Source organism: Palaemon carinicauda, chromosome 7 (assembly GCF_036898095.1).
Source record: "Palaemon carinicauda isolate YSFRI2023 chromosome 7, ASM3689809v2, whole genome shotgun sequence".
Lineage (NCBI taxonomy): Eukaryota > Metazoa > Arthropoda > Malacostraca > Decapoda > Palaemonidae > Palaemon > Palaemon carinicauda.
Genome location: NC_090731.1, coordinates 150,398,630 through 150,425,031, shown reverse-complemented (window position 1 = coordinate 150,425,031; position 26,402 = coordinate 150,398,630). Strand labels below are relative to the sequence as shown.

Genomic DNA, 26,402 nt, shown 5'->3' with positions numbered 1-26,402 from the left:
AATTCTGCATTTATGGATTTCTTTTTCATAATATTTTCTTCTCAGGGACTTCGCAGTGTTCTTTTAGGCGGTAGAGAGGCCAACGTGATTCTCAAGACAGCTCTTGGGTCTACAGAAAACATAACTCAACCATCCTCTATCATAAGTGATAATGCTACCTCTACTGAAGTTGAGGCTAGGTCAGTTTTATAATTTAATAATTTTTACTATTATTTACAGTATAGGGAATACCTTGTTTGGTTACAAGCTTAGAGTATGAAGTTTATTTCTCTGTACTTGTGTCTTGGTTTGAGTGCTCATACTGCAGTGTTGTGTTAATGTGAATTAGCTTGAAAACATTTCAATTCAGATGATCTTATGAACTGCAAATCAAATCTTTTGTCTTTTCAGTCCATTTTTTCGAGTCACAAGTGTTCGATGTGAGCAGTTATATAGACTCAAAGCCGTTATTGTCCATGTTGGGGATGTATTTTGTGGACATTTTGTAACTTACCGCAGAGGACCATTAGGCACCCGCTGCAGAAACAGGTATTTCTTTGGCTTTGCTCTGAATGCTTTCATGGATTAATTTGTTCTGAAAAATTATACTTTTTTATACCTGTGTAACTAAGATTTTTGCTAATTATGGCTTCCATTGGCCATTATCATTTATAAATGTTATCAGTGGATCTTGTATAATTACAGTAGTGTACTAATATTTTTTTTATTTTGCCTTAATTTCTTTTTTTCACATTGAATAATTTTAAAAATACCACATCATAGACATATTGATACCCTTGGCCGTCTACTGTAGTTTTATGCTAAGCATTGAAAAGAACCATTATTTGATTAATAGTTAGTGATCAGATTTCCTCACCCGAGCATATCCATATTGGTGGTCATTTGACAGTGACTGTAGTAACAAATACTATCGGTGAACAGGAGTCTCACTTGATGAAATATCTCTTCAGCCTCTTAGGCTTCATCTTTATCAATGCCCTTTTGCAAGTGTCCTTTTCCCCACACACCATCCAGTCTGAGTCCCCCCACTAACCCCAACTTTCCTTGCCTTGTCTTCAGAGCCTATAGTTCTGAATAATTATAAAATCTTTTCTAGGCCCTCAGCAGGGAGGGGTTGTAGTGGAAAGGTAATATTGATGAGTTCAGTTGAAATTGGCTTGGGTTATGATTGCCAAATGAATAATTTTTTAATTATTAATTTTCTTTTGACATTTGTATGTTTTTAAAAGGTATTCTTTTGTAACTGGCCTGAAAGATAGATTTTTATAGTTGTGGAGAATATAACTACTTTTTTCTTAAATGTATTAAGTAAAAGCATTTAAATCAAAATTTTTTTATACATGGGAGTATGTCAGAGTGCATTATATGTGATAACTTTGAATGCATCTCAAGTTACGCCATATGATGAGGTTTACCTACTAATTTTCTTGGTGTGATTGGTCACTATAGAGCATATCCCCATCATATAAGCAGGGCTTTTACTTTACCTACAATGAATTGCTAAGAGGATTTGGTTCCTGGCCCTCCTTACATATATTTTGTATTTTGCAAATACATTCCACAGCTAACTTAACCCACTGTAAGTTTTTATGACCTACCATAGGCTGGATTGTAAGTGGGTTATACCTCTATGTTCCATAACAATGTTAACCTAAAATTCATTGAAAAAGATAGAAGACATCTTTTAAAGAAACTCCAAATTCAGTTCTCACTCCGGTGAAGCGTACTCTCACACCCTTACTTTGGGGCAAGTAATCAGACAGATAGTGCAAGGAGAGATGACAGAGGTAGTGTGTTGGGCTAAACTGGAACTCTCCATACAGAAAAGGTATGGCTGGGTGCACTTCTTCAGTGTGAGGTGCACCAGGAATTCCTATGTCCAACTGTACATATGCTCTAATTACATAATTATATGTTCATATACATGTGTATATAGGCATCAATACTGCCAGAAGGTATTGTTCATACGGACTAGTGTAGTATATTTCTGTAGCATTAAAATGAAGTATGTTGATATATTTGGTTTTCAAACAGTTTTCAGAACAATCATAATCATCTAACATATTTATTATGAAGGGTAGAATAACAGGAAACATTTGTTTAGTTGTCCTTTTTTATTTAGCTATTCATTTGTGAAGATTTTACATGAAAAATGCTCTTTATGGAAATATATTCATAGATGACGTCATGTCCATAGTGCAAAGTTTCAATACTATGCGAGACCTATGAACCTTTGCCATTTCTGATGTCACACTGAGCAAAGCTTGCCTGTATGAATGGAGCCCTTGAGAACTTTATTATAGAGCTAAATAATTAACTAGGAGTTTATTCTTAGTCATTACTTGGTAAGCTTAAGCCATTTCAGTATTTTTCTTTCACAATATATTTCTATTTTATTTTCTATTTTTAGGTGGTTTTATACATCCGACTTGACTGTAAGAGAGTCCAACCTGGAGGAAGTAAGGAAAGCTAATGCGTATATGATCCTTTATGAAAAAGTATCAGAGTAATGAGTTCTTTGTGTTTATGATAGTGTCAGAGAGAGTGTGTGTTTTCCAGCTTGACATATTAGTTTATAGCATTGCTTCACATTTCACAAATTTAAGTACTACAGTAAGAATGGTATTGCTAATTTCATGTGAAGGTACGAAAGAACAGTTTTTAGGTAATATTAATGTTAATTATTTGATACATGAACAGTTTGATATAGAATTGAAATTGCCATAGCTTTTGGGTATTCATATTGCTTCAAAGTCATCTATATACAATAATATTATACAAGTGTATTTAGATACATCATTTTAATAAATTGCCAAAAAAAAAATTAAAAACAGAATTTCTGCATTTCATTGCTTGGGCTTTTGATATTAATATTTGGTACAACCTTGATAAGCTGTTTAGTGGCAAAATATTTCATATAGTGTTTAATCCATGTGATATTCTATTTCCCACAACCTTTTCAGCTGTAAATTACTTAAAGTAGTTTATGGATAGTTGCTCAGCTTAATTAAATGTATCAACTATGAGAAAGTTTGTGATAGATACAACTAATAATTTTGATCATTTGAGTATATTGATTTTTTTAGCATGCATAATTACTAAGTAATTGATAAGAAATTAAAAAGTATCCTTTACTTAAATTAAAAATGAAACACTTGGCCTGGTAAGGTCAGTCCTACTTATAATGTATTTGATAAAAATTTACTTATTTTGATAAACCATATCTGTCTTCCAGAATAAAATTTTGTAATACAGTGGAACCTTGTAGGTCGAACATAATTTGTTCCAGAAGACTATTCAAATTACTAATACAGTGGAACCTTGTAGGTCAAACATGATTCATTCCAGAAGATATGTTGAAACTCTACAGTGGTACATTTTAGGTTGAAAAGCATTCAATCCAGAAGATTGTTCAAACTCATTGAGTTTTATCCCATGAGAAGTAATGTAAATTGGATTAATCATTTCTTATAAAGCAATTTTATCTAAAGTTCACACTACTTCCATGCATAAAATAATACAAAAAAAGACTATAAACCTAGAAATTAATAGTAGTTTTATGGGTTTGCACTGGGAGACACCTATGCTTAAGAGCGTAAAGTACAGTAGCTACTACAGCTTGAGTGGAATCACACAGTTGGTCATATACAACCTGACTTGTACAAGTTCCAATTAGTTACTGTTGATCGACCTCTGAAAATTCATTAATTTTTCATCAACCAAAATTCGTATGAGATCAGAAATGTCCGACCTCCGAGGTACCACTTTATGGTACTGTACTTAGATTAGGAGTTGACATTTAGCTTGATACTAATATTTTTAGTTGATCGCTGCTCTGAAATTATTACCGGTAAAATTCTTAATTTTGTAGAAATTGTGAATCTTATTATGATTAGCATTATCAGGTATATTTTTTCTAAATATTCATAATTTCTTATATTATTCTTGTATGATAAAACTTAATTGTTTCATTCCTATGTAGAAAGGGATATTGTCTGTGTATATCCAAATGGATGGAATGTTGGGGAGATGGAGTAGCTGTAGTCACTGAGATTATGTTCATTCAAATTTTAACCCATGATTTTTCTGACTACGACCAGATCTTCCTTCCACTCTCTCTACCCTTCTTATTATTCCTTTCTTATCCTTTCCTTGCTCTTCAGGGACTTTTCTTCCCTTCTGGTTTTTCTGTAGTTTTTGCTCATATTCAGACAACCCAAATAGGGTTATCAATTAACCCTGTACCATCTAATCATTGTCAATAAGGAAACTTTAGGATGACAAGTTTCAAATAGTTAAAATTTTTCACGAAGGCCAGTGGGATAGATAAGCAAATAATGTGCACAAAACAACTAATGACCAAACAGAAAATATTAGAATAAATGAATCTTGAATAAGAAAATTTTAAGAATGTCTCAAACAAATTAAATTTAACTTAAATTGTGTTGTTAAAACTTGTATTTAATATATTATATTATTTTTTTTTAATTATTTTTGCTATCATCATTGCTATAATTTTTACTATTATTGCTAAACAGACTTTAGGGGAAATTTCTCAAAATCATGTTTTGACCAAAAATAGTACAGGATAAAAATTCTAAGATTACACCATTTGGTGCTTTGAAAGGTATCATTATGCAAAGAAAGATACTGACAAGCCAGCACAAGTCTTTCTTTCAGTACTTGCTTAATAAATACAAAGTAAGTAATTCTATTCTAAAAGATGCAATCTTCTGCTGATCAGAATTAACTAACTATATTGCATAACCTTTGAATTCTCCTCCTTACCTTTTACTTTATATTATAACCATATTGTAGTTAGGTAAGAAATCGTATTACGCAAACTTCATTCACATGTAGTCCATACTTCTGTCATTGCATTATTATATTTTCTTTTGATGGCACAAGTACTGTTCTTTTAAGCTGGCAAGGCTAATATTGTTAATTATCATTTTCATCGCTATCAATGTTAAGGGTAGTAATTACATTAGGAATGTGTATGCATTGTAATATCGTTCTCAACGATCATGTTTGTTTTTTAATCATCATCGTATATTACTATACTGTACAGTAGAAAGACGACCTTATGATAGCTGTATGATAGGTGCATAAGTAGTCATGTATTCTTGGAAGATGTGGTGCCATGATCAATATAGTTAGACCTCATATGTTGGATTTCCAGTCCCCATAGGAATACAGGTATCTGATTTCCGCAAGTATAATGTCACTAACTTCCATACTAGGTCACCACCATTTTTAATATTCTTCATAGATATCTGATTATTTTGTTAGAAAAGGGTTATTCCTGACAAACTATTCATTACATCGACATGCATGGGACTCCACACTGCCTTTCCTGCAATCATATCTTTAACACAGAAGTGAAAGTTAATTAAAATTCAATACTGCAAACTCAAGATTACATTGTACAAGGGAAACCAGTAATAAGAAAAGCAAAAAATATAGAAAAAACTTTATGAGGGATAAAATCTGACTTGATAGGTATTACATATTCTCTCCATTCACATGTTTAATAATCAACAAGAAACTGAATCTATAGAATGCATTCTCTCTCTATCTCCTCTCAGCACCATTTTAGTAAACAAACGGGTGCTCAACTACCATACAATCGGGTAAATAAGATTTTATTGATGATGTTCTTTAATCATTTAATTTTTTATTACTATACAGTACAGTGCTTTATTTTATAATATGTAAAAATATTTTAAATATTCATTGAAGCTAACTTATAGATTCTGATGGAATTTTTAACAAGTAAATATGGACAATATTGCATATTCATCGCCACCAACAATTGCAAAGTTAATCTTTTTTTTGTAGATATAGCACATTGTATGGTGTATTACATTATTTATTTTTCATGACATTAACTATCCCTAATAATCTAATAACTTCCCTGAATGTGGTTTAGAAGTGTATAATGGTTTACAATTTATTTCATGCAAATGTATCAAGGCTTGTAATCAGTCTGATATCAGTCAACAAAATTCCTGACATCATTCTTTATGGTATCTTCAAGATCTTTACTATGCTTGGTTTTCCTCGCACAAGGAAAATTACTCCCAATAAGTGCAAGGTACATGGTACCAGCCACTTGAATGCTCAGAGATATTTACAATATATTACTGTACTGTGGTTCAAGCTTGAGTATTTGTTGTGGGAATTGGTTACAAATTCTTCCAATTATTTTATATTAAATGTACTTTTCTTGTAATTTTGTGGTTTCTACATTATGATGTTGGCAAAATGCTGAATTTATATTTGCTTTGTCCTTATTCTCACTTATCATCATTGTTATAGTTATTATATTGTCAGATATTCGAGGGGTATAAATATTTCATAGTATTGATCTCCGAGTAATAAAATTAGGAAAGAAATAGAAAAATATATCATATGAAGTTGGAAAAAGGAGTTACAAACTCAGAAACTAAATTCTTTGCCAATAACACCAGCAGGAACTGCCTTCCAAATATTTACAGGTACTACCTACCCTGCCCAACCTAATTGGTATAACACCCATACAATTAAAAACTGATATAAGCCAGTGATTTAGTTCAATGACTATTAAAAGAGTAAATTTGTCTTACGCCAATCGTGGAACAGGCATATTGGAAGAAATGTTCAGTCTCACCCTTACAACCCACCCATGAAATCCACCTACTGATCTATTGGATAGTTCCCCCTCATCAAGATGTTAATATGAATTTATATTGATGCATAGCTGGTCTAGGCACTGAATAGTCACCCCCAACCCTAATACTGGACCAAGTGAACCCAATTTTTTATGTCCATCAATCTTGTGAACCTTGTAGTTGACAAATGTCACAGTTTCTACCATTAACACAAAAGGTTAACCCTTTAGCTTACATTTTCCCCATTTTATTATGGACAGGAATTCTAGGTGTTCAAGAGCACCAACACCTGAACATATGTAAAGAACTCAAACTTATGATTAGGTTTTTTATCTCAAGCCCAAGAGCTTTCAACGCAATGCTGCTTGTCTATTTAGCCATTTCTTGAAAGTAAAGTAGCTTTATCAATCCCAAGCAAGCTGATTAAAAGTAATGAATTTGTAGTGAAACTTTTTAAAAACAAAATTATTTCATACTACCAGCTAATTATTTAGACAACACTGCTAATTAGCTGTTAATGATACACATATGTTGCAGTTTACACAGGGTAATTGGATTAGGGATATTAAATTAATACCATTTTCTCTTGGACGAGGAATGAAGTATCCAGGTTGTTGTTGACCACAAATTTTGGGCTGATTACCAGTTCTGGGTTTGTATGAAAAAAGTTATTGTTTTGCTGTATTTCTCCATATTTCTGCCAACACTGTAATCAAGTGGGTTAACCAAAACAAATCTTTATGTAACTTAGGTCATCTGTATCTGGAATTCAGAATAAGTATATAATTTTGACACTGGTATTGATGACTAAATCTTTACTTTATTTTTCATAAGTAATGATTTTTTATATAGCAATAAAACATTTAATATTATTTGGCTTAAACATTTAGGTGTGGAAATATAATTGTCAATTGAAACTGTATTTCTATATTATTACAATTGTCACTGTATTTATAAATTCTAGTCAGCTATTATTAATACCTGTCAAGAAATAAAATACAAGTCATATATCTACCTTGGACTTTCATTTCTTTCTAGAAAATTCATAAGACTATTTTCATTAATGGGTAAAATGCTCCCAAATTGAGTATTATGTTTGTCTGTTTGACAGGCATAAATAAAAAAAAAGGTCTTCCGAAATCAGGAAAAACCGATTCAGAACAACAATAACGTATACTTTTCCCCGAAATGGACTCAATACAAAAAAGCTGGTAAGAAAGCTACCCACCGAGCCGCTTACGGATCGACTAAGTAGGAAATCAAACACAGCGCTAACAAACCTGAAGGGTACATTTGCTAAAATGATAAAAATGAATAAAAAGATCATGCCAAAAAACAAAATAGATGTCCAAATCAAATATCAGGGTAACAAACGGTATAAGGAACTAAATGCCAACCCGATAAACAGAGATCACTAGTAAGCGACACCATGGCCAAAGCGAACCCCCAAAAGGGAATATACATAAACAAAAGGCCAAACACGATAAAGAATAAAAAGGTGTCGCTACCCAAAAATCCCAAACAGACAAATATAATACTCGACTTGGAAGCAGGGATCTCTAAAACGTCGGACATCTTCCAAAATTAACACAAAGCACACGAGCAAAATAAAACACGTCTGACCAACGCAGGTGCTAAAAGAGGAATGAAGATAAGGGGTGGGGAGATGTAGGGGTGGAGGGGGATGTTGATGAAGGAGAGGTCTAATTGGTGAGGGATCTATGGTCGTGGTTCAATCACGCCCCAGTTTGATATACCGACACTCAATGAGTGAGTGAGCTAGGTTTATTCCTGGCATTCCATGCATCTCTTTTTCTCTGGTATTTTCAGCAATAATTATGCCTTAGAAATGGTGCTAGAGGAGCATTTCACTGGGCGACACAGGTCCCTCGCCCAGAAATAGATTTTTCCTTCGTCAAAATCCCTTTTCTAGGTAGCGACACAGGTTCCTCGCCCAGAAATAGATTTTTCCTTCGTCAAATTCCCTTTTATAAGGAATTCATAGAAAATGGTGGAATTACTGTACAGTATATGGGATACTAAAATAAATAGCTTTGACAGAAAATTTTCTAGATAAAACAAGTACCCAGGTCAGAAAAGGGTAGGGTATGGGACCAGCTGCGCTTGCGTAAATATATAAAAAATTATTTTAACAATAAAGCAAATAGTTTTCATTAAAAAACTACTTGAAACATGAGATATATTTGTTTTCCTGGCCAAAAATGCAATAATCTGAATTTCCAAAATTACAAGCAAGAAGTTGTGAGTTTCTCTCCTTAATCAACTATGGGAACCTGTCAATTCAAGGTACAAGTTGGAATGGATAATTAAGCTCAGTCTGCAGAACACCCCTGTCTCCCTCTTGCTAATATGAATAGACGAGTTCACTGATCAAGAGCGCATGAAAATTATTGTAGGAATAAACAAAAGTATACAATCAAATCCATTATGAGTGAAGACTATAAATTTACACTATTACAGATTTTCAGCATAACTAAATCTGCCTTATATTAGTGATGATGAATAGAAGATGATTTTACTCCATATATTTTTTCTTCATTTATCTGTGAAAAGTTATGCAACATCGAGTAGATGAAACTTGACTAGTTTTCCTAATTAATACTATAACACAGATAAACAAGACTAAAATTTATGTATCTCAGAAATGAGCTGTTAAAAATAAGCAAATTTTTAATACTTACCTTATATTCATGTATTTTTATGCTTCAACTGACAGCTTTCAACAGGAAACAATAGAAACGAGTTTCTTCCAGATTTAAATAGCCCATCCAAAAGTTAAAACCTCCACAACCCAAATTTTGTTACTGTTACTTATATCTTAAGGACACTTTTCCTTGAGACTGAAATAACGTAAAGAAAGATTAAATATTAAACCAACTTTGGTGATTCTACAACTTTTATTCACTGTATAACTAATCACAATGCATACTTTTTTTAAGAGATTGCATATGCTTACATCCTACATAAATAAAAAATAACCAATACTTCATTTGAACAATGATAGGATACAGTACACTGAAAAGGGATACAATATCTTTGTGCAAGACATGTATCACAATAAAAAATACATAAAAATTTCAGTTTCAATAATGACTAGTTAGCAAACTAAAACTAAGATACAAGGATAAGAATTCCACTAGCAAGAGCAACTGGAATCCATCTCGGCTTCATCATCCTCTTGAATCAGTGTTTTTGTTCGGCCTCTTCGGCCTGGAAGACGACTGGTATCTACCGCTAGTTCCATTCTCTTCATAACTGAATCGAGGAGATATTTAACTGCAGCTTCGACATTCTGGCCTGTTGCAGCTGAAGTCTCAATGTAGTGAAAGCTGAGGATAAAGTTTTGGCAATGACAGCAATAATCTGGGTTTTAATAAAAATGATTAATTCTATACTCATCTGAAGTTCATACTTGCTTCTCTTTGGAAGCTTTGGATTTATTGACATTTACCCTAAAAATTTACACAGTTTCTTTACTATAGGCTCAAGCCTCTAGTAAATTAATGCCATGTTTGGCACTAACTGGTAAGAAACAAATCTGTGGTGAGCCAGTCTCTCTTTGTGTTTTCAGTTTCAAAGTTGAAGCTATTTTGTATTCCCTTGAAACCACCAGTCAGTGGGGAGGAGGATGGGCATGTATATGAACATCAGGGGAGTACAGAAAAGAACAATTTTATTATCAAAATTCTGTATATTTCTACGAACCTCTCCTGATCTTCATATTGCTGACTCCTGCACTCTAATCAAGGTGGGATGCCAATGAAAGGAAGATAGGAAAAATAATTCTAATTAAGTACCAAATATACCCAATTTTTACTGACCTGAAGATAATTGGTAACAGACCTCCAGCAAAATACATTTGTAATGCTCCAGATTGTTTTAATAGAACCCTTTACAAATACTGGACTTTAGGTTGCTTCTTAATGAAAACAATACTCTAAATTTTATCTATATGCACCCAAAACTAACTATTTAAATGAAAATTATACACTAAGTTGGCTCAAAATATAATTAGATTACATCAAGAGCCACTATTATAGGACCTACAGCCCAGCAATCTTCCCACTATAGGACCTACAGACCAGCAATCTTTAAAACCATACCATGATTCTTTAAGGCAATGTTTAGCAAAAAACGATTTGGTACGCCACTGAACTGCATCTAAAACCTTTTCCAAAGAAAGATTCCAGCAAAAATGAAGTGATACAGCTGCACTTGTAATATGAACCATAACTTTCTAAGCCCTTATAAGGTTTAGATTAAATTCTTTGTGACCACCTAAGACCAATCCTTTGATCAGCAATGGTATTTTTATCAAAGGTTGAGCAGAGACCATAACACTGCAAAATAAATTAGGCACACTTACTCTTACTATGCCTAAATAATACTGAACAGCGAAAAGGAATAAATCTTCTGATGTAATGGTCTCATTCATTTCTTAAGATGTGAAAAATATTGTGGCAAACCTTTAGTCTTGAAGAAATATGATATTCACAGTAATCCATCGCCGTATTGCAATTCACCTATCGGAGCACATCGTGGATTTATAAATATCACACATTTTAAAAGTATTTTGTATTTTTATTACCGATACAAACCTGTGCCTTTTAAAAGGAGATGGATTCACGCGCAGCCGGAAGTAGGCATTTAAAAATTTATAACGAGGTGTCAGCAGTAGTCAGTAATTACCTACTAACGGTGGGGAAGCCCCACCCCTTCTGTCAGTACTGTACACTGAACGGTCTCTTAAACTGCATCTGGGACTTTTGGGAGAGGGGGAAGGTGAAGGTGGGAAGTATCATCTAAAGGACTTAAGTTTGTATAGATAGGAAAAATAAAAATCACTTTTTAAAATTTCAATTTGTTCCTATACAAATACAAACTTTTGATTGGACCTGATAAAGTGTGGAGAGTAGCATCCTAGACATCTCGCGAACAACAGTCAAAAGTACTGTAAGGTTCACGACCCAAGCAACCAAGGCTGTTGCACAAGAAAATCTCTCTCTTAGACTACTGAGAATGTTAAGTAAGGCATATCCAAATTACTGGATTTGCCTGTACTGTACATAACCATCCTCCCCTCATAAGGAGGATGGTGGAATAAAAACTTCTATTTCAACAGTAATACAAAAGCTGCTAGCTATAAGTTGTGTTTACCTGTATCAATATCAGTCAAGCTCCATGGGATCCCAATAGCTATCCCCCAAGGATGGGGAAGAAGAAAAAGGGCCAAACACTCTCCTAGAATTACATTGTAATCGTCATCTTGATTGTGACATTAGCCAGCCGCTCAAGTTTAGACCTAATGACAATGTCATAAGACTCTGAAGTTTATTCCTTTTCGAGGGATTAAGTCCAAAGGCATATTACAGCATAGTCAATGGAAACACGAAAATTCACCAAAAGTTAACGAAAGAAAATTTTAAAAGTTAAGTTTGAAGAGAAGCCAATTGCACGTCTTCGTTATTCGCCAGCAGGAATCAAAGTGACTGTTCAGTATACAGTACTGTACAGTTTATTTAGTTTGTTAAGAAGAAGAAAATACATAGTGTGACGTGTTGACACAAACCATCTTGCATTTGTATGAAAAACAGAACTCGGGAAGCGTGATGACAATAGCTTAGCTTGCCCAGATGATTTTGTACCACGCACACTATTTTCCAGTAGACGAGACACGACCAATCGAGGCTAACTGGCTGTTAGACCGCAGGATCTCACTTAAGTATCCCAAGCTGTTCAGTTTGATTCTAAGCATACGTATGCAACATCACTCTGTATCTTTAAGTGTTGTATGTTTTTTTTTTTTTGCTAAAATTCTAAATTGTTTTCAGGGCCTACGAGAAACATTCTGCACCTTCAAACTTTTCTGGCAGTGAACCCCAGCGTTGGAGATAGATGCTTACTATGGCGGCGAAAATTAAATTCCTTGACGTACTGAACTTCAGGAAGGGAGAAGCTATGGGGATGTAGGGCATCATTACAACATCAACAAATCTACTATTTGCTAAATCAAGAAGAACCAAAGGAATATAAGGACGACGGCAAATGTCAACTTTAACATGATAGAAAAATGACAAATTCGAAGATAATTTGTATTTTTCCTAACCATACAAACCTTAGCTATTTACACAGGGTTTACCTTTTAGCGCAGCTGAAATGGCGAGCCATTAGAATTTAACGAGGGTGTATTACCCCCGCGCTAGTTAGCAGGGGGGTAGGGGAGTGGTAGCTAGCTACCCCTCCCCTCCCTCACACACAGATGAATGCTCACTTTCACTTAGAGGTAGGACTTGTCTTGGGGGACAGGGCTGGCGGGCAAATGTGTGTAAATAGCTAAGGTTTGTATGGTTAGGAAAAATACAAATTATCTTTGAATTTGTCATTTGTTCCGTAACCGAAATACAAACCACGCTTTTTACACAGGGTGACTTACCCCTTAGGTAGGGTGGAAAGTCCCCAGCCATACTGGCTTTGGCTTTACCCGGGGACTCAGAATCCGAGTGAGTAGCACTCGATAAAAGGAGTCCCTGCACCTCACAAGTTCCTTGCTCCGCAAGGAACCATGTGGCCTACGTAAGCTTGTGTGTGAAGGAAGAAGTGTGACCCGTCCTAGGCAGTTGATCTGGAGTTCCAGAAGGAACTCTGGGTTAGGACGTTCCCAATACCACCTCGTCAGGGTATGGGGGACGCGACAGTATTGACTCAATACTCGGAACACAAGGAAGCATGGTTTACCTGCAGAGGTTCGAGGTCTACTGGTGACTCTCCCCCATGTCCTCCTTGTGCTCCTAAATCGGCTGCAACTGAGGACAAACTGCAGCTGTTCCCAGCGCTAACCTCTTGATTCCTTTACTGGCAAGAAAGAGAAGGTCTTGGGACATCAGATACAGAATGGAGACTCGAAATCTTGAATGAATCGGACCGAAGGGCCGGGACCCCCAGATTCTGAGTCTAGCCAACAACTCAGGAGCGAGCCTGAATGTTGCCTTCCCCTCTTCCTTAGAAAGGGGGGAGTCGTAAGAGACCAAGAAGATTGCTTACACACTGGCCGTGGCCAGAGTGAGCAGGAGACCCAAGGCGGAATACAATCCGAGGCCTGTCGTAAAGGGTCTTGAGAAGATCTCTTAAAGGACTAAAAGTCCGAGCCATGCTCCAAGTTGGAGGTCTTCCTCCGACTAGGGCAGGGACGATCGTAGCTTCGCATGAGCGAGGATAGATCCAGCGGGCAGGAAAAAGTTATTCCTTTAAGCCTGAAGGTCAGGGAAAGGCTGAGCGACAGGCTTCATTGCCGAGAGCGGAAAGGAGTTTCCTCCCGCCGAAAGGCAATAAGACCGTTATTGCTGGAGAAGAGGCCTCAAGGGAAGAGGTATATCTCCCACGGCACCAACCACCTTAGACTCTTCACTTTGCCTGGGAGACCCCTGTGGATGACTATCGCAGATGACGCGACCTCCGTACCGCGACTGTAGCGGGTTGTCTCTTCTTGAGGAGGAGGCGTAGTGTCTCCAGGCATGAAGCCGAAGCGACGCCTCGGTTCGGGAGAGATGTCGCAGTGTGGTTGCTTGAGCAGTCTGCGCCGTGGGAGAAGCTCTCCCGGGAGTTCCGTCAGGGGAAGCAGAGGGTCCAGAAACCGTTCTGCGCATAGTCCCAGTGGAGCTCTCCCATTGAAAGGTTGACAGACAACCTGGTCTTGTTGAGACCCATTGTCCACAGACAAAAAGGAGGGAAGACGCTGGCGTCGAAGATGTCCCACCATCACCGGAATGCATCTTGCCTGAGTCTCGGGGTCTGAGACTGGGGGGAAGAATAGCGGAAGCTTGAGGTTCCGAGCTGTCGCGATCAGGTCCCCCAGACCAGTACTTGCTGGTTACCCAAGGTCAAAGACCCCCAGGTACACTCTCTCTACGAGGCTCTGCTCGGATAGTCTGAGAGAATATTCCCCTGCCTGGAATGAGAGAGCCGATGGTGGTATTGAGAGAATCTCAATCATCCCGGTATCTCTACTGCAAGATGTGAAGGTGTGAAAATGCGTCCCCTGCTGGTTAGAATACGCCAGAATCATGAAGTCGACGCGCACGGGGCGACTCGGCAGGAGCTGTAGGATCTGTAGAGGGGCCAGACTAAGGCCCCTAAGCCTGCCTGAATGATGGAGAGGTATCCTTCAGGTCTTGACCATAGGCCTGGACCGGAACATGCCCCCCCCCTTTCCTTTGACGAGTCCGAGAACAGCATCAAGAATGTGGGGAAAGGACGAGAATATCCACTACCATCAAGAGGCTCAATAGGTCAACACCCATTGCAGGTCTAATAGTTCCGCTCGTCCCATAGGGGCCAGGAAGTCCGGTTAAACATTGCCTGAAGCCACCGGAACTTGGATCGCCCCACATGGAACTTATCCTGAGGCGACCGTTCGGACTATAGACGGGTCAATGAGGAAAGGAGAACTAGGAAACGTTCCAAGGTAGGGCTGAAAGCTCTGCTTGACTGAGAACAGGTACTGCGACTCTCCTCAGTCTTGCCACAGTCAACCGAAAGGAAGGCTCGGAGGATGTGGTAACAGAATCTGGCGTCCCCAGGTGGTCACCCATCCAAGTACCGACGTTGCTTAACCTCGCTGGACGGACGAGAAGCGGGGTTTCCAACGTGGTAAGGCGGTTGACTCAATATCATGGCCAGATACTCCAGATGTTGAGGCAGAGGAAGGCAAGGCTCCAAGCAAAATACCATGAGCCCACACTCATGGTAAGCATCCGGAAGCTTGTCCCGGCGCTGAAGAAGGTCGAACCCCAGCCTACCGGAGTTGAACAGCCCTCCAAACAGCAGAGGAGGCGGAAGCCTGCACCTGAGCGGCCAAGAGGAAGGCAGGGAGAGTTCTCTGGGGAAACAAACCTGCTATGCCACGGCGGGATAGCCACACTGCATCATAAGCAGGAATACTTGCAGTCTAGGCTGAATTCGACGAGCACCCTGGAAGATGGATGGAATGGAAACTGAAAGTACCCGTCCTTCCGATCCAGGGTTTAAGGAGTCCTGTCGCCTCGTTACCAGTCTGATCGATTCTGCTGGTCTACGCTGGCCGAAGTTTGTTCGACAAACTTGATCAGGGCTGAGAGGTCGACTAAGGACATCCCCTCTCAGATCCTTTCTTACAAGAAAGGATCGACTGAGGAGGCCGGGGGTGAAGCCGTCGACGTAACCGAGGAGGGAAAGAACCTGGTAAGCTCCCAGAGGAAGGGGTAAGCAGTCACCCCTTGTCCGATGGAGAAATCTCGAACGGAAAGCCCCCCCCCGCCAAAAATCCTTCCAGGGAATGACGGGGAAGGGCTAACCCAGGTTCAGGAAAGAGGAGTGTTGCTCAGATCTCCCTTAAGTTTCTCCTATTCTTGCAAGTGCCATGCTCTGCGTTACGGGGTGAGGCCGTGTTCTGGAAATACGCTCCAGAAGAACTCGCCAGGCTGGCCATGCTGCAAAAACCCCATTGGGCATCGTGGTCGCAATGGCCCTGGAGCTCGCGCGACAGTAATTCAGAGATTTTCGCGTGGGCGAACGTGGAAGCGCCCATGCGCGGTAACGCAAACGAAGGTGAGCGAAGGAGGGCAGAAGGAGGGCGAGCGTGGTAGGAAGGGCGAGCGTGGTAGGAAGGGCGAGAGCTGGTGGTCGGCGAGCGATAACCCATAGACGAGCAATGGATACTGCAAGAAATAAGCCGACGTTTGTGCGAAGAAACACTGTAGCTTCGCGCGACGGAACACCATCCGTCCGCGCGATGGAAAACCGTTGGTTCGCGCGTGGGCGAACATTGGAGAGCATGGGCGCGGACGCGCATGAGCGTAGACGTGCAGGCACGTGGGCGTGTGGGCGCGCGGGCGAGCGGTCGCGCGGGCGAGCGGTCGCGCGGGCGAGCGGTCGCGCGGGCGAGCGGTCGCGCGGGCGAGCGGTCGCGCGGGCGAGCGGTCGCGCGGGCGAGCGGTCGCGCGGGCGAGCGGTCGCGCGGGCAGGGACGATCGTAGCTTCGCATGAGCGAGGATAGATCCAGCGGGCAGGAAAAAGTTATTCCTTTAAGCCTGAAGGTCAGGGAAAGGCTGAGCGACAGGCTTCATTGCCGAGAGCGGAAAGGAGTTTCCTCCCGCCGAAAGGCAATAAGACCGTTATTGCTGGAGAAGAGGCCTCAAGGGAAGAGGTATATCTCCCACGGCACCAACCACCTTAGACTCTTCACTTTGCCTGGGAGACCCCTGTGGATGACTATCGCAGATGACGCGACCTCCGTACCGCGACTGTAGCGGGTTGTCTCTTCTTGAGGAGGAGGCGTAGTGTCTCCAGGCATGAAGCCGAAGCGACGCCCCGGTTCGGGAGAGATGTCGCAGTGTGGTTGCTTGAGCAGTCTGCGCCGTGGGAGAAGCTCTCCCGGGAGTTCCGTCAGGGGAAGCAGAGGGTCCAGAAACCGTTCTGCGCATAGTCCCAGTGGAGCTCTCCCATTGAAAGGTTGACAGACAACCTGGTCTTGTTGAGACCCATTGTCCACAGACAAAAAGGAGGGAAGACGCTGGCGTCGAAGATGTCCCACCATCACCGGAATGCATCTTGCCTGAGTCTCGGGGTCTGAGACTGGGGGGAAGAATAGCGGAAGCTTGAGGTTCCGAGCTGTCGCGATCAGGTCCCCCAGACCAGTACTTGCTGGTTACCCAAGGTCAAAGACCCCCAGGTACACTCTCTCTACGAGGCTCTGCTCGGATAGTCTGAGAGAACATTCCCCTGCCTGGAATGAGAGAGCCGATGGTGGTATTGAGAGAATCTCAATCATCCCGGTATCTCTACTGCAAGATGTGAAGGTGTGAAAATGCGTCCCCTGCTGGTTAGAATACGCCAGAATCATGAAGTCGACGCGCACGGGGCGACTCGGCAGGAGCTGTAGGATCTGTAGAGGGGCCAGACTAAGGCCCCTAAGCCTGCCTGAATGATGGAGAGGTATCCTTCAGGTCTTGACCATAGGCCTGGACCGGAACATGCCCCCCCCTTTCCTTTGACGAGTCCGAGAACAGCATCAAGAATGTGGGGAAAGGACGAGAATATCCACTACCATCAAGAGGCTCAATAGGTCAACACCCATTGCAGGTCTAATAGTTCCACTCGTCCCATAGGGGCCAGGAAGTCCGGTTAAACATTGCCTGAAGCCACCGGAACTTGGATCGCCCCACATGGAACTTATCCTGAGGCGACCGTTCGGACTATAGACGGGTCAATGAGGAAAGGAGAACTAGGAAACGTTCCAAGGTAGGGCTGAAAGCTCTGCTTGACTGAGAACAGGTACTGCGACTCTCCTCAGTCTTGCCACAGTCAACCGAAAGGAAGGCTCGGAGGATGTGGTAACAGAATCTGGCGTCCCCAGGTGGTCACCCATCCAAGTACCGACGTTGCTTAACCTCGCTGGACGGACGAGAAGCGGGGTTTCCAACGTGGTAAGGCCGTTGACTCAATATCATGGCCAGATACTCCAGATGTTGAGGCAGAGGAAGGCAAGGCTCCAAGCAAAATACCATGAGCCCACACTCATGGTAAGCATCCGGAAGCTTGTCCCGGCGCTGAAGAAGGTCGAACCCCAGCCTACCGGAGTTGAACAGCCCTCCAAACAGCAGAGGAGGCGGAAGCCTGCACCTGAGCGGCCAAGAGGAAGGCAGGGAGAGTTCTCTGGGGAAACAAACCTGCTATGCCACGGCGGGATAGCCACACTGCATCATAAGCAGGAATACTTGCAGTCTAGGCTGAATTCGACGAGCACCCTGGAAGATGGATGGAATGGAAACTGAAAGTACCCGTCCTTCCGATCCAGGGTTTAAGGAGTCCTGTCGCCTCGTTACCAGTCTGATCGATTCTGCTGGTCTACGCTGGCCGAAGTTTGTTCGACAAACTTGATCAGGGCTGAGAGGTCGACTAAGGACATCCCCTCTCAGATCCTTTCTTACAAGAAAGGATCGACTGAGGAGGCCGGGGGTGAAGCCGTCGACGTAACCGAGGAGGGAAAGAACCCGGTAAGCTCCCAGAGGAAGGGGTAAGCAGTCACCCCTTGTCCGATGGAGAAATCTCGAACGGAAAGCCCCCCCCCGCCAAAAAATCCTTCCAGGAAATGACGGGGAAGGGCTAACCCAGGTTCAGGAAAGAGGAGTGTTGCTCAGATCTCCCTTAAGTTTCTCCTATTCTTGCAAGTGCCATGCTCTGCGTTTACGGGGTGAGGCCGTGTTCTGGAAATACGCTCCAGAAGAACTCGCCAGGCTGGCCATGCTGCAAAAACCCCATTGGGAATCGTGGTCGCAATCGCCCTGGAGCTCGCGCGACAGTAATTCAAAGATTTTCGCGTGGGCGAACGTGGAAGCGCCCATGCGCGGGTAACGCAAACGAAGGTGAGCGAAGGAGGGCAGAAGGAGGGCGAGCGTGGTAGGAAGGGCGAGAGCTGGTGGTCGGCGAGCGATAACCCATAGACGAGCAATGGATACTGCAAGAAATAAGCCGACGTTTGTGCGAAGAAACACTGTAGCTTCGCGCGACGGAACACCATCCGTCCGCGCGATGGAAAACCGTTGGTTCGCGCGTGGGCGAACATTGGAGAGCATGGGCGCGGACGCGCATGAGCGTAGACGTGCAGGCACGTGGGCGTGTGGGCGCGCAGGCGAATGGTCGCGCGGGCGCACAGGCGAGCGGTCGCGCGGGCGAGCGGTCGCGCGGGCGCGCGGGCGAGCGGTCGCGCGCGGGCGCGCAGGCGATGCGGTCGTGATGGTGGGCAGGTGGATGAGCGCGAGTCCGAGGCGGCGAACGCAAAGCGTTAGCGCGATGGCGAGGAAACACGCTGCCGCGTGGGCGAGGAAGACCGCTGGCGATATGGATCAACAAGCGATCGGTGGTGAGCTGGTGAGCGGCTAACGCGCAGGTTGGCGATGGCGCGTTGTGTTATGCCGACGCGATGGTCGAACAGCATGCGCAGGTGAGCGATCGTGCGTTGGCGAGCAATATGCGAAGGTGAGCGATCGCGAGCAGCATGTGCAGGAGGGCGATCGCGCGATGGTGATCAGCATGCGCAGATGGGCGGTCGCGCAATGGCGAGCAGCCTCTGCAGGTGGACGATCGCGCGATGGCTATCAGCATGCGCAGGGTCGCACGATGGTGATCAGCATCCGCAGGTGGGCGGTCGCGCGATGGCGATCAGCATCCGCAGTTGAGGGTCGCGCGATGGCGATCAGCATCCGCAGTTGAGGGTCGCGCGATGGCGATCAGCATCCGCAGTTGAGGGTCGCGCGATGGCGATCAGCATCCGCAGTTGAGGGTCGCGCGATGGCGATCAGCATCCGCAGTTGAGGGTCGCGCGATGGCGATCAGCATCCGCAGTTGAGGGTCGCGCGATGGCGATCAGCATCCGCAGTTGAGGGTCGCGCGATGGCGATCAGCATCCGCAGTTGAGGGTCGCGCGATGGCGATCAGCATCCGCAGTTGAGGGTCGCGCGATGGCGATCAGCATCCGCAGTTGAGGGTCGCGCGATGGCGATCAGCATCCGCAGTTGAGGGTCGGGCGATGGCGATCAGCATGCGCTGGTGAGCTAGTAGCTGGCGAACCATGTTCCTTCAGAAGAGTTGGAGAACGTTGGTGTGCCAGCTGTAAAACACGCGGGCGATCCGGAGATCGCCGAGAGACAGGTGATCGCTGGCGAGCTGATGATCGCTGGCGGGCTGATGATCGCTGACGAGCAGAAGGCTACGCGTGGAAGCCTGCGTATAGAAGAAGAGTCCTTGACCCCGACCTGAACCGAAGTTCTAGATCGCGAGGGCGAACGTGGGCGCACAGGGCGCGTAACAGGAACCAGCAGGAACAGCAGGGATGATCATCATGAAAGCGCTGACTAACAGGAGAGCGCTGATGAGCAGAAGAGCGCCTGTGCGCTAACACTGAGCAGGAGCAGGAGAGAACACAGCCGAAGGGCGCACAGGGAAACCCTGACACGCAAGGGAAGAACCCCCGTGGGAGGCAACCCTTTGCCCCGAAGGGATCGTTGTCCGCCGGGAGACTGATGTCCGTCGGAAGACCACTGTCCGTCGGGAAGACCGTTGTCCGTCGGGAAGACCGTTGTCCGTCGGGAAGACCGTTGCCCGTCAGAAGACGAGATCAGACTGCTGTCCATTTGCACCAAGGCGGAAGATCGAGAAAAAGGAGTTGTAGGCTGCAAACGGAGATTCAAAAAGGCGCCTCAAGCACCCTTATAGGGAGATGAGAGGCCCTTACGACGAGGCGGACGGTGGGCCTTACGGCGAGGGAGGCCAACAGCAACAGCAATAGAAGAAACCTCCGAATAGGAGTCTCTATGAGTGTACTCTCTCGCAAACGAAAGAGAAACACTTCGTAGAAGAGACTGGTCAGCAGTGACCTAAAAGGAGCAATCCTCCGAAGAGGAGCTCCTGCAGTTGCCCAGCCCCTTGAGCGAAACTGCAGGTGTGACCGCTCAGCACCAAGAGCATAGTCGCACGAAAAAAAGGCAAGAGGAGAACCCTCCATAAGGGGAAAAACTCAAGCCTGGACAGGAAAAACTTCCCTCGGAAGGAAAGTTACCTGCCCAAGGAGGCAAGCCTCCTGAGAGTTCTAAAATGAACTGGAGAGCTGTCCGTCGTCACGGGAGTACTTCCAGTAGAAGGAGACACGCCCCTGACGAAAACACAAGGGGGAAGGCAGCAACAGCCGAATCCCCAGGACTCAACAAGACAGCTCACACCGTTGCCATATTACAGAAACGAACTAGATCGGTAACTGTAAAAAAATAAAACAAAAAAACATTAGTACACATTCATTCCCCCGGGAAGGCTCCGAAGAGGAATCCCGAGGGAAAGGAAACAAGAATTACACAACAGGCACGTGCCCTCACAACCACTTACACTCACGGAAGGAGAGCTGTAACCAAAACAGAATTATAACAATTATAATTATGTAACTATGTAATTATGTAATTTAAAAATGAATGAACACTAAAGAAAGAACGAAAACCCCGAAAGGAATCGTTCTACAAAGCTGAAAAATCAACAAATACAATTAGATTCATAAAATAATTGAGACAAACGTACGGCGTAGCAACCCCCCCACACGGAAAGGAAGCTACAAGGGCGTAGTAACACGTAGTAAAAGGGTGAACGACGTCAAGAGAGAGAGAGAGAGAGAGAAAGACATAAGTCAAACTCGATCGCCACCCATAACGCCGTGGCGGCCAACTGCCGAGGACACCACGTAGATAAGTACAGTGAACCCTCGCTACTTCGCGGTTCGACAATTGCGGATTCACCACTTCGCGGGGTTTTCCCATAACCCATATATATATACATATCGCGGATTTTCCGGAAAATTCGAAAATACCGCGAAATCTGAAGACAACCAAATACGATATTTTGTTACCTGTAATTCCATTAATACTGTAATTAGTAATATCTGCTCTCACTGATTGTTCATTGCATTACATATGATATATAATTCAGCACAGAAAGAAATAAAACACGAAAAGAGAATGTGATCATACGATAATTCAGTACGTAGTAAAATTAAATCAAACATGAAACGCAAATCAGATGCAGTCATACCATATTAGAATGGTGTGTACTGTAATGGATGTGCTTCTTTTCCATGAATCTTTTGTACGTATACGTACGTAGTACAGTACTGCATCCAATAATATTCTTTGTTGCAAAAATCACATTTCGAATACTGTAAGCGTACGAGAGAGAGAGAGAGAGAGAGAGAGAGAGAGAGAGAGAGAGAGAGAGAGGCGTAAAATAGCGTACGTAAATTTTTATTATTATTGTTATTATTATTATTATTGTTGTTGTTGTTAATAAAATTATTATTGTTATTATTATTAATCATTATTATTATTATTATTACTGTACAGTATTATTATCATTATTTATTATTATTACGGTATTGTACTTAATCTACTGTACGTACGTTCAGTATGCGCGGGGCATCTTCTATGAGTAACCAACGCACCATGTACTGTAAGACGGGTTGTGATTGGTTCAAGCGCTGATAGATGACGAATCAAAACTCAAGTTTTGTTATCTAGCCTGTGATTGGTGTTTTGCCCGCATCTTCTACCCGCAGCATCAAAGTTCTCGCGGGGCTGGATCGTTCACTTTCTCTTTCCGCGTATTGCTGAGTAGACGTTCTTAAGTTTGTGAAGTTTAATCTGTGCTGTGTGCGACTGTTTTAAGTTGAACTTTTTGTTGAACTTTCTGTTAAATCCTACTGTACAATGCCTCCCAAGCGTTCTGCTTCTAGTAAGGCTGGTAGTGAGCCTAAACGCCACCGAAGGATGATGACGATAGCTGAGAAGGTTACGCTTCTCGACATGTTAAAAGATGGTAGAAGTTACGCGGCCGCCGGCCGCCATTTTGGCATCAACGAATCCACCGTTCGCTATATCAAAAAGGACGAGGCGAACATTAGAAAGACTGCTGCAATCACCTTTAGCAGATCAGCGAAGCGAGTCGTTACAACGCGTAATAAAACGATCGTACGCATGGAAGGTGCTTTAGCTGTGTGGATTGCCGACTGCCGGAAGAAGAACATAGCGTTGGATACGAACACCATCCAAACAAAGGCTTTGAGCTTATATGAGAATTTTGCTGCAAAGGAACCTAAAGACGACGACGGCAACCATGCTGAAGATGATGATGATGCAGATGATCCTCAACCAGGGACATCCACTGATTCCCAGCCTCAGAAACGTTTTTCCGCAAGCAAAGGATGGTTCGCGAAGTTTCAGAAACGCTTCGCCCTGAAAAGCGTTTCCCTGCATGGGGAGTCTGCTTCCGCTGACACTGCCGCTGCTGAAACTTACGTGAACCAGACTTTCAAGAACATTATCGCTGAAGGTGGATACAAGCCGGAACAAGTGTTTAATATGGATGAAACCGGCTTGTTTTGGAAGAGAATGCCGTCGCGAACTTTCCTGTTCAAAGAGGAAGCCAAAGCCTCTGGCTTTAAGGCATTCAAGGATCGCGTTACCCTCGTGATGTGTGGCAATGCTGCTGGATTTTTGTTAAAGCCGGGGCTTATTTATAAGTCGAAAAATCCTCGCGCTTTGAAAAATAAAAATAAGAATCTCCTTCCCGTGTACTGGATGCATAATCAAAAAGCATGGATTACGAAGATGCTGACCTCCAACTGGTTCCACCAGTGTTTCATCCCGCAAGTCCATGAATATCTCTTAGAGAAGGGCTTGCCATTCAAGATCCTTCTCATTATGGATAACGCTGGTGGACACGCAACTGACCTGTCGCGTGAGGGCGTTCAGGTTGAGTTCCTACCACCCAACACCACGTCATTAATTCAACCGATGGACCAGGGGGTTATCAGGGCGTTCAAGGCCCTCTACACGAAGAATACCTTGGCGGACCTCGTTGCGTGTGTGGATGCTGCCCAAGATGACGAGGATGAAGATTTCAACTTGAAGGCGTACTGGCGGCAGTACACCATAGCCACGTGCCTGCAGAATATTCAAAAGGCACTTCAAGAGATGAAACCTGCAACCGTGAATGCGAGCTGGAAGAAGCTGTGGCCCGATATTGTTTACGACGACAAGGGATTTACTCCGTCGGAAATCCAACACTCTGCAATACGGAAATCTGTGCAGTTGGCTGCCATAATTGGAGGTGACGGGTTTGGCGACATGACGACTGAAGACGTCGACGAGTTGTTGGACTGCCATTCCCAGCCCCTAACTGACGCAGACCTCGAAGACCTGACGAAATCGGCAAGTGAGGAAGAGAGTGAGGGTACCCAGGAAGAGACCCAAGAAAATGTCGAAGAAACGGGCTTAACATTAGAACGGCTTGCCAAGTTCTGCAACCATATGAAGGAGGCGAAAGAAATGTTACAAGAGTGGGACGAGGATATGGTTCGCTCGATGCAATTCTCAAATAAGGTCGATGACATCATGACTCCCTACAGGATGCTCTTGGATCGAAAAAAGAAGCAGCGGCAACAACTTCCGATCACAATGTTCTTCCAGCCTCGCAAAAAAGAGCCAGTTCCTCCTGCTAGTACGCCTTCGGAAGAAATTGAAGAAGTTTCCCAGGAAGAAGTTGAAGAGGTGTCCCAGGAAAAGACACCTCCGTGTGAAGAGACGTAAAATACTATCATTGACTGCACAGTAGAACACATCATCAGCTTCATCATCATCATTTCTACTGTGCAGCAAATTCATCGCCATCGTCATTCAAGTTTTTCTTGAACTTCTTTCGTGGTGAGTACAGTAACAATCTTTATTTTTTACTTTAACCTGTTTTATAGTTTAGTAATGTACGTACGTATGCATTAAGTTAAAGGGAAGGTTTTAAAAGTCTACATGTTGTAACCTATCATATTTTTTTTGTTTAAAATTTACATTCGTACGTAAAACAATCTCTCTCTCTCTCTCTCTCTCTCTCTCTCTCTCTCTCTCTCTCTCTCTCTCTCTCTCTCTCTCTCTCTCTCTCTCTCAAATTGTTTTCCTGTTTTGCTACGTACAAGTACTGTATAATTTATATTTGTAAGGTAACATATTTTGTAAATGCTTTTACTGTAAATACTGTATGTACTGTATCATTATTTATCACTATCATCATGCGCGTTAAATGCCTTGTTTGTTCTGAGCGTGGTTGTTTACTGAGCGTACACGCCGTCGTTTCAGGCGGCGTCATAAAGAAAAAGATTTCATTTGGAAGTCCTAAGAAAAATACGTAAACTAAAACATTGGTAATAAAAAAATCAACATACAGTACTGTATAATCAATATAATCGATGCAAAAACTAACCTATACATATATGTGTACACTAAATGAGTTTGTTTCTTCATTATGATCAGAGATGAACGTAAACAAAACATTGGTTGCCATTTTTTATCGTGCTTTTTAGGTGTTTAGGAAACACATGATATAAAATCGCCTTTAATATTTGTGCCTGTTTTAGTTTAGGGTGCTGTAGTACATGCATTAAGTGTTCTGTACATTAAAGGGTGGTTTGTTAACAGTACTACGTACAAGGGAAGGTTTTAAAAGTCCGAATATACATGTTAAATAAATAGGTAAATATGCTGTCACTACTTCGCGGATTTTCACCTATCGCGCCCGCGTCTGGAACCTATCTACCGCGATAAACGAGGGTTACACTACACACACAAATCTGAAAAGGAAACTTACTGATTTCTATACTCAAATATGTATACAAACATGAAAACATGTTTACATATATATTGAGTAAATGAAAAGTAAGCGATTAAGTAAAGACAAAACAAACAATGGCTGCCAAGAGAGGACCAAGACAGAGACGTCTGTCACAGTACGAGCCAAAAGTGAAAGTGAGCATTCATCTGTGTGTGAGGGAGGGGAGGGGTAGCTAGCTACCACTCCCCTACCCCCCCGCTAACTAGCACGGGGGTAATACACACACACACACATATACCCAGGCACTTCCCCCAATTTTGGGGGGTAGCCGACACCAACAATGAAACAAAACAAAAAAGGGGACCTCTACTCTCTACGTTCCTTCAGCTTAACCAGGGACTCAACCGAGTTCAGCTGGTACTGCTAGGGTGCCACAGCCCAACCTCCCACATTTCCACCACAGATGAAGCTTCATAATGCTGAGTCCCCTACTGCTGCTACCTCCGCGGTCATCTAAGGCACCGGAGGAAGCAGCAGGGCCTACTGGAACTGCGTCACAAT

At 42.8% G+C, this 26,402-nt stretch overlaps 2 protein-coding genes across 2 annotated transcripts in view; one reads left to right on the top strand and one right to left on the bottom strand.

Moving 5' to 3' along the window:
* Positions 1–6,281, top strand: part of LOC137644064 (ubiquitin carboxyl-terminal hydrolase 30 homolog) — an 87,304-nt gene extending 81,023 nt beyond the window's left edge. Inside the window, exons 6-8 of the mRNA XM_068376967.1 lie at positions 46–179; positions 391–528; positions 2,411–6,281. Coding sequence (XP_068233068.1) covers positions 46–179; positions 391–528; positions 2,411–2,510 — 372 coding nt within the window. The 3' untranslated portion in view covers positions 2,511–6,281. The remainder of the gene's footprint in view (positions 1–45; positions 180–390; positions 529–2,410) is intronic.
* A 3,383-nt stretch (positions 6,282–9,664) lies between these two features.
* The window catches only part of LOC137644063 (ras-related protein Rab-27A-like), a 57,882-nt gene continuing 41,144 nt past the window's right edge, over positions 9,665–26,402 (bottom strand). Inside the window, exon 5 of the mRNA XM_068376966.1 lies at positions 9,665–10,003. Coding sequence (XP_068233067.1) covers positions 9,811–10,003 — 193 coding nt within the window. The 3' untranslated portion in view covers positions 9,665–9,810. The remainder of the gene's footprint in view (positions 10,004–26,402) is intronic.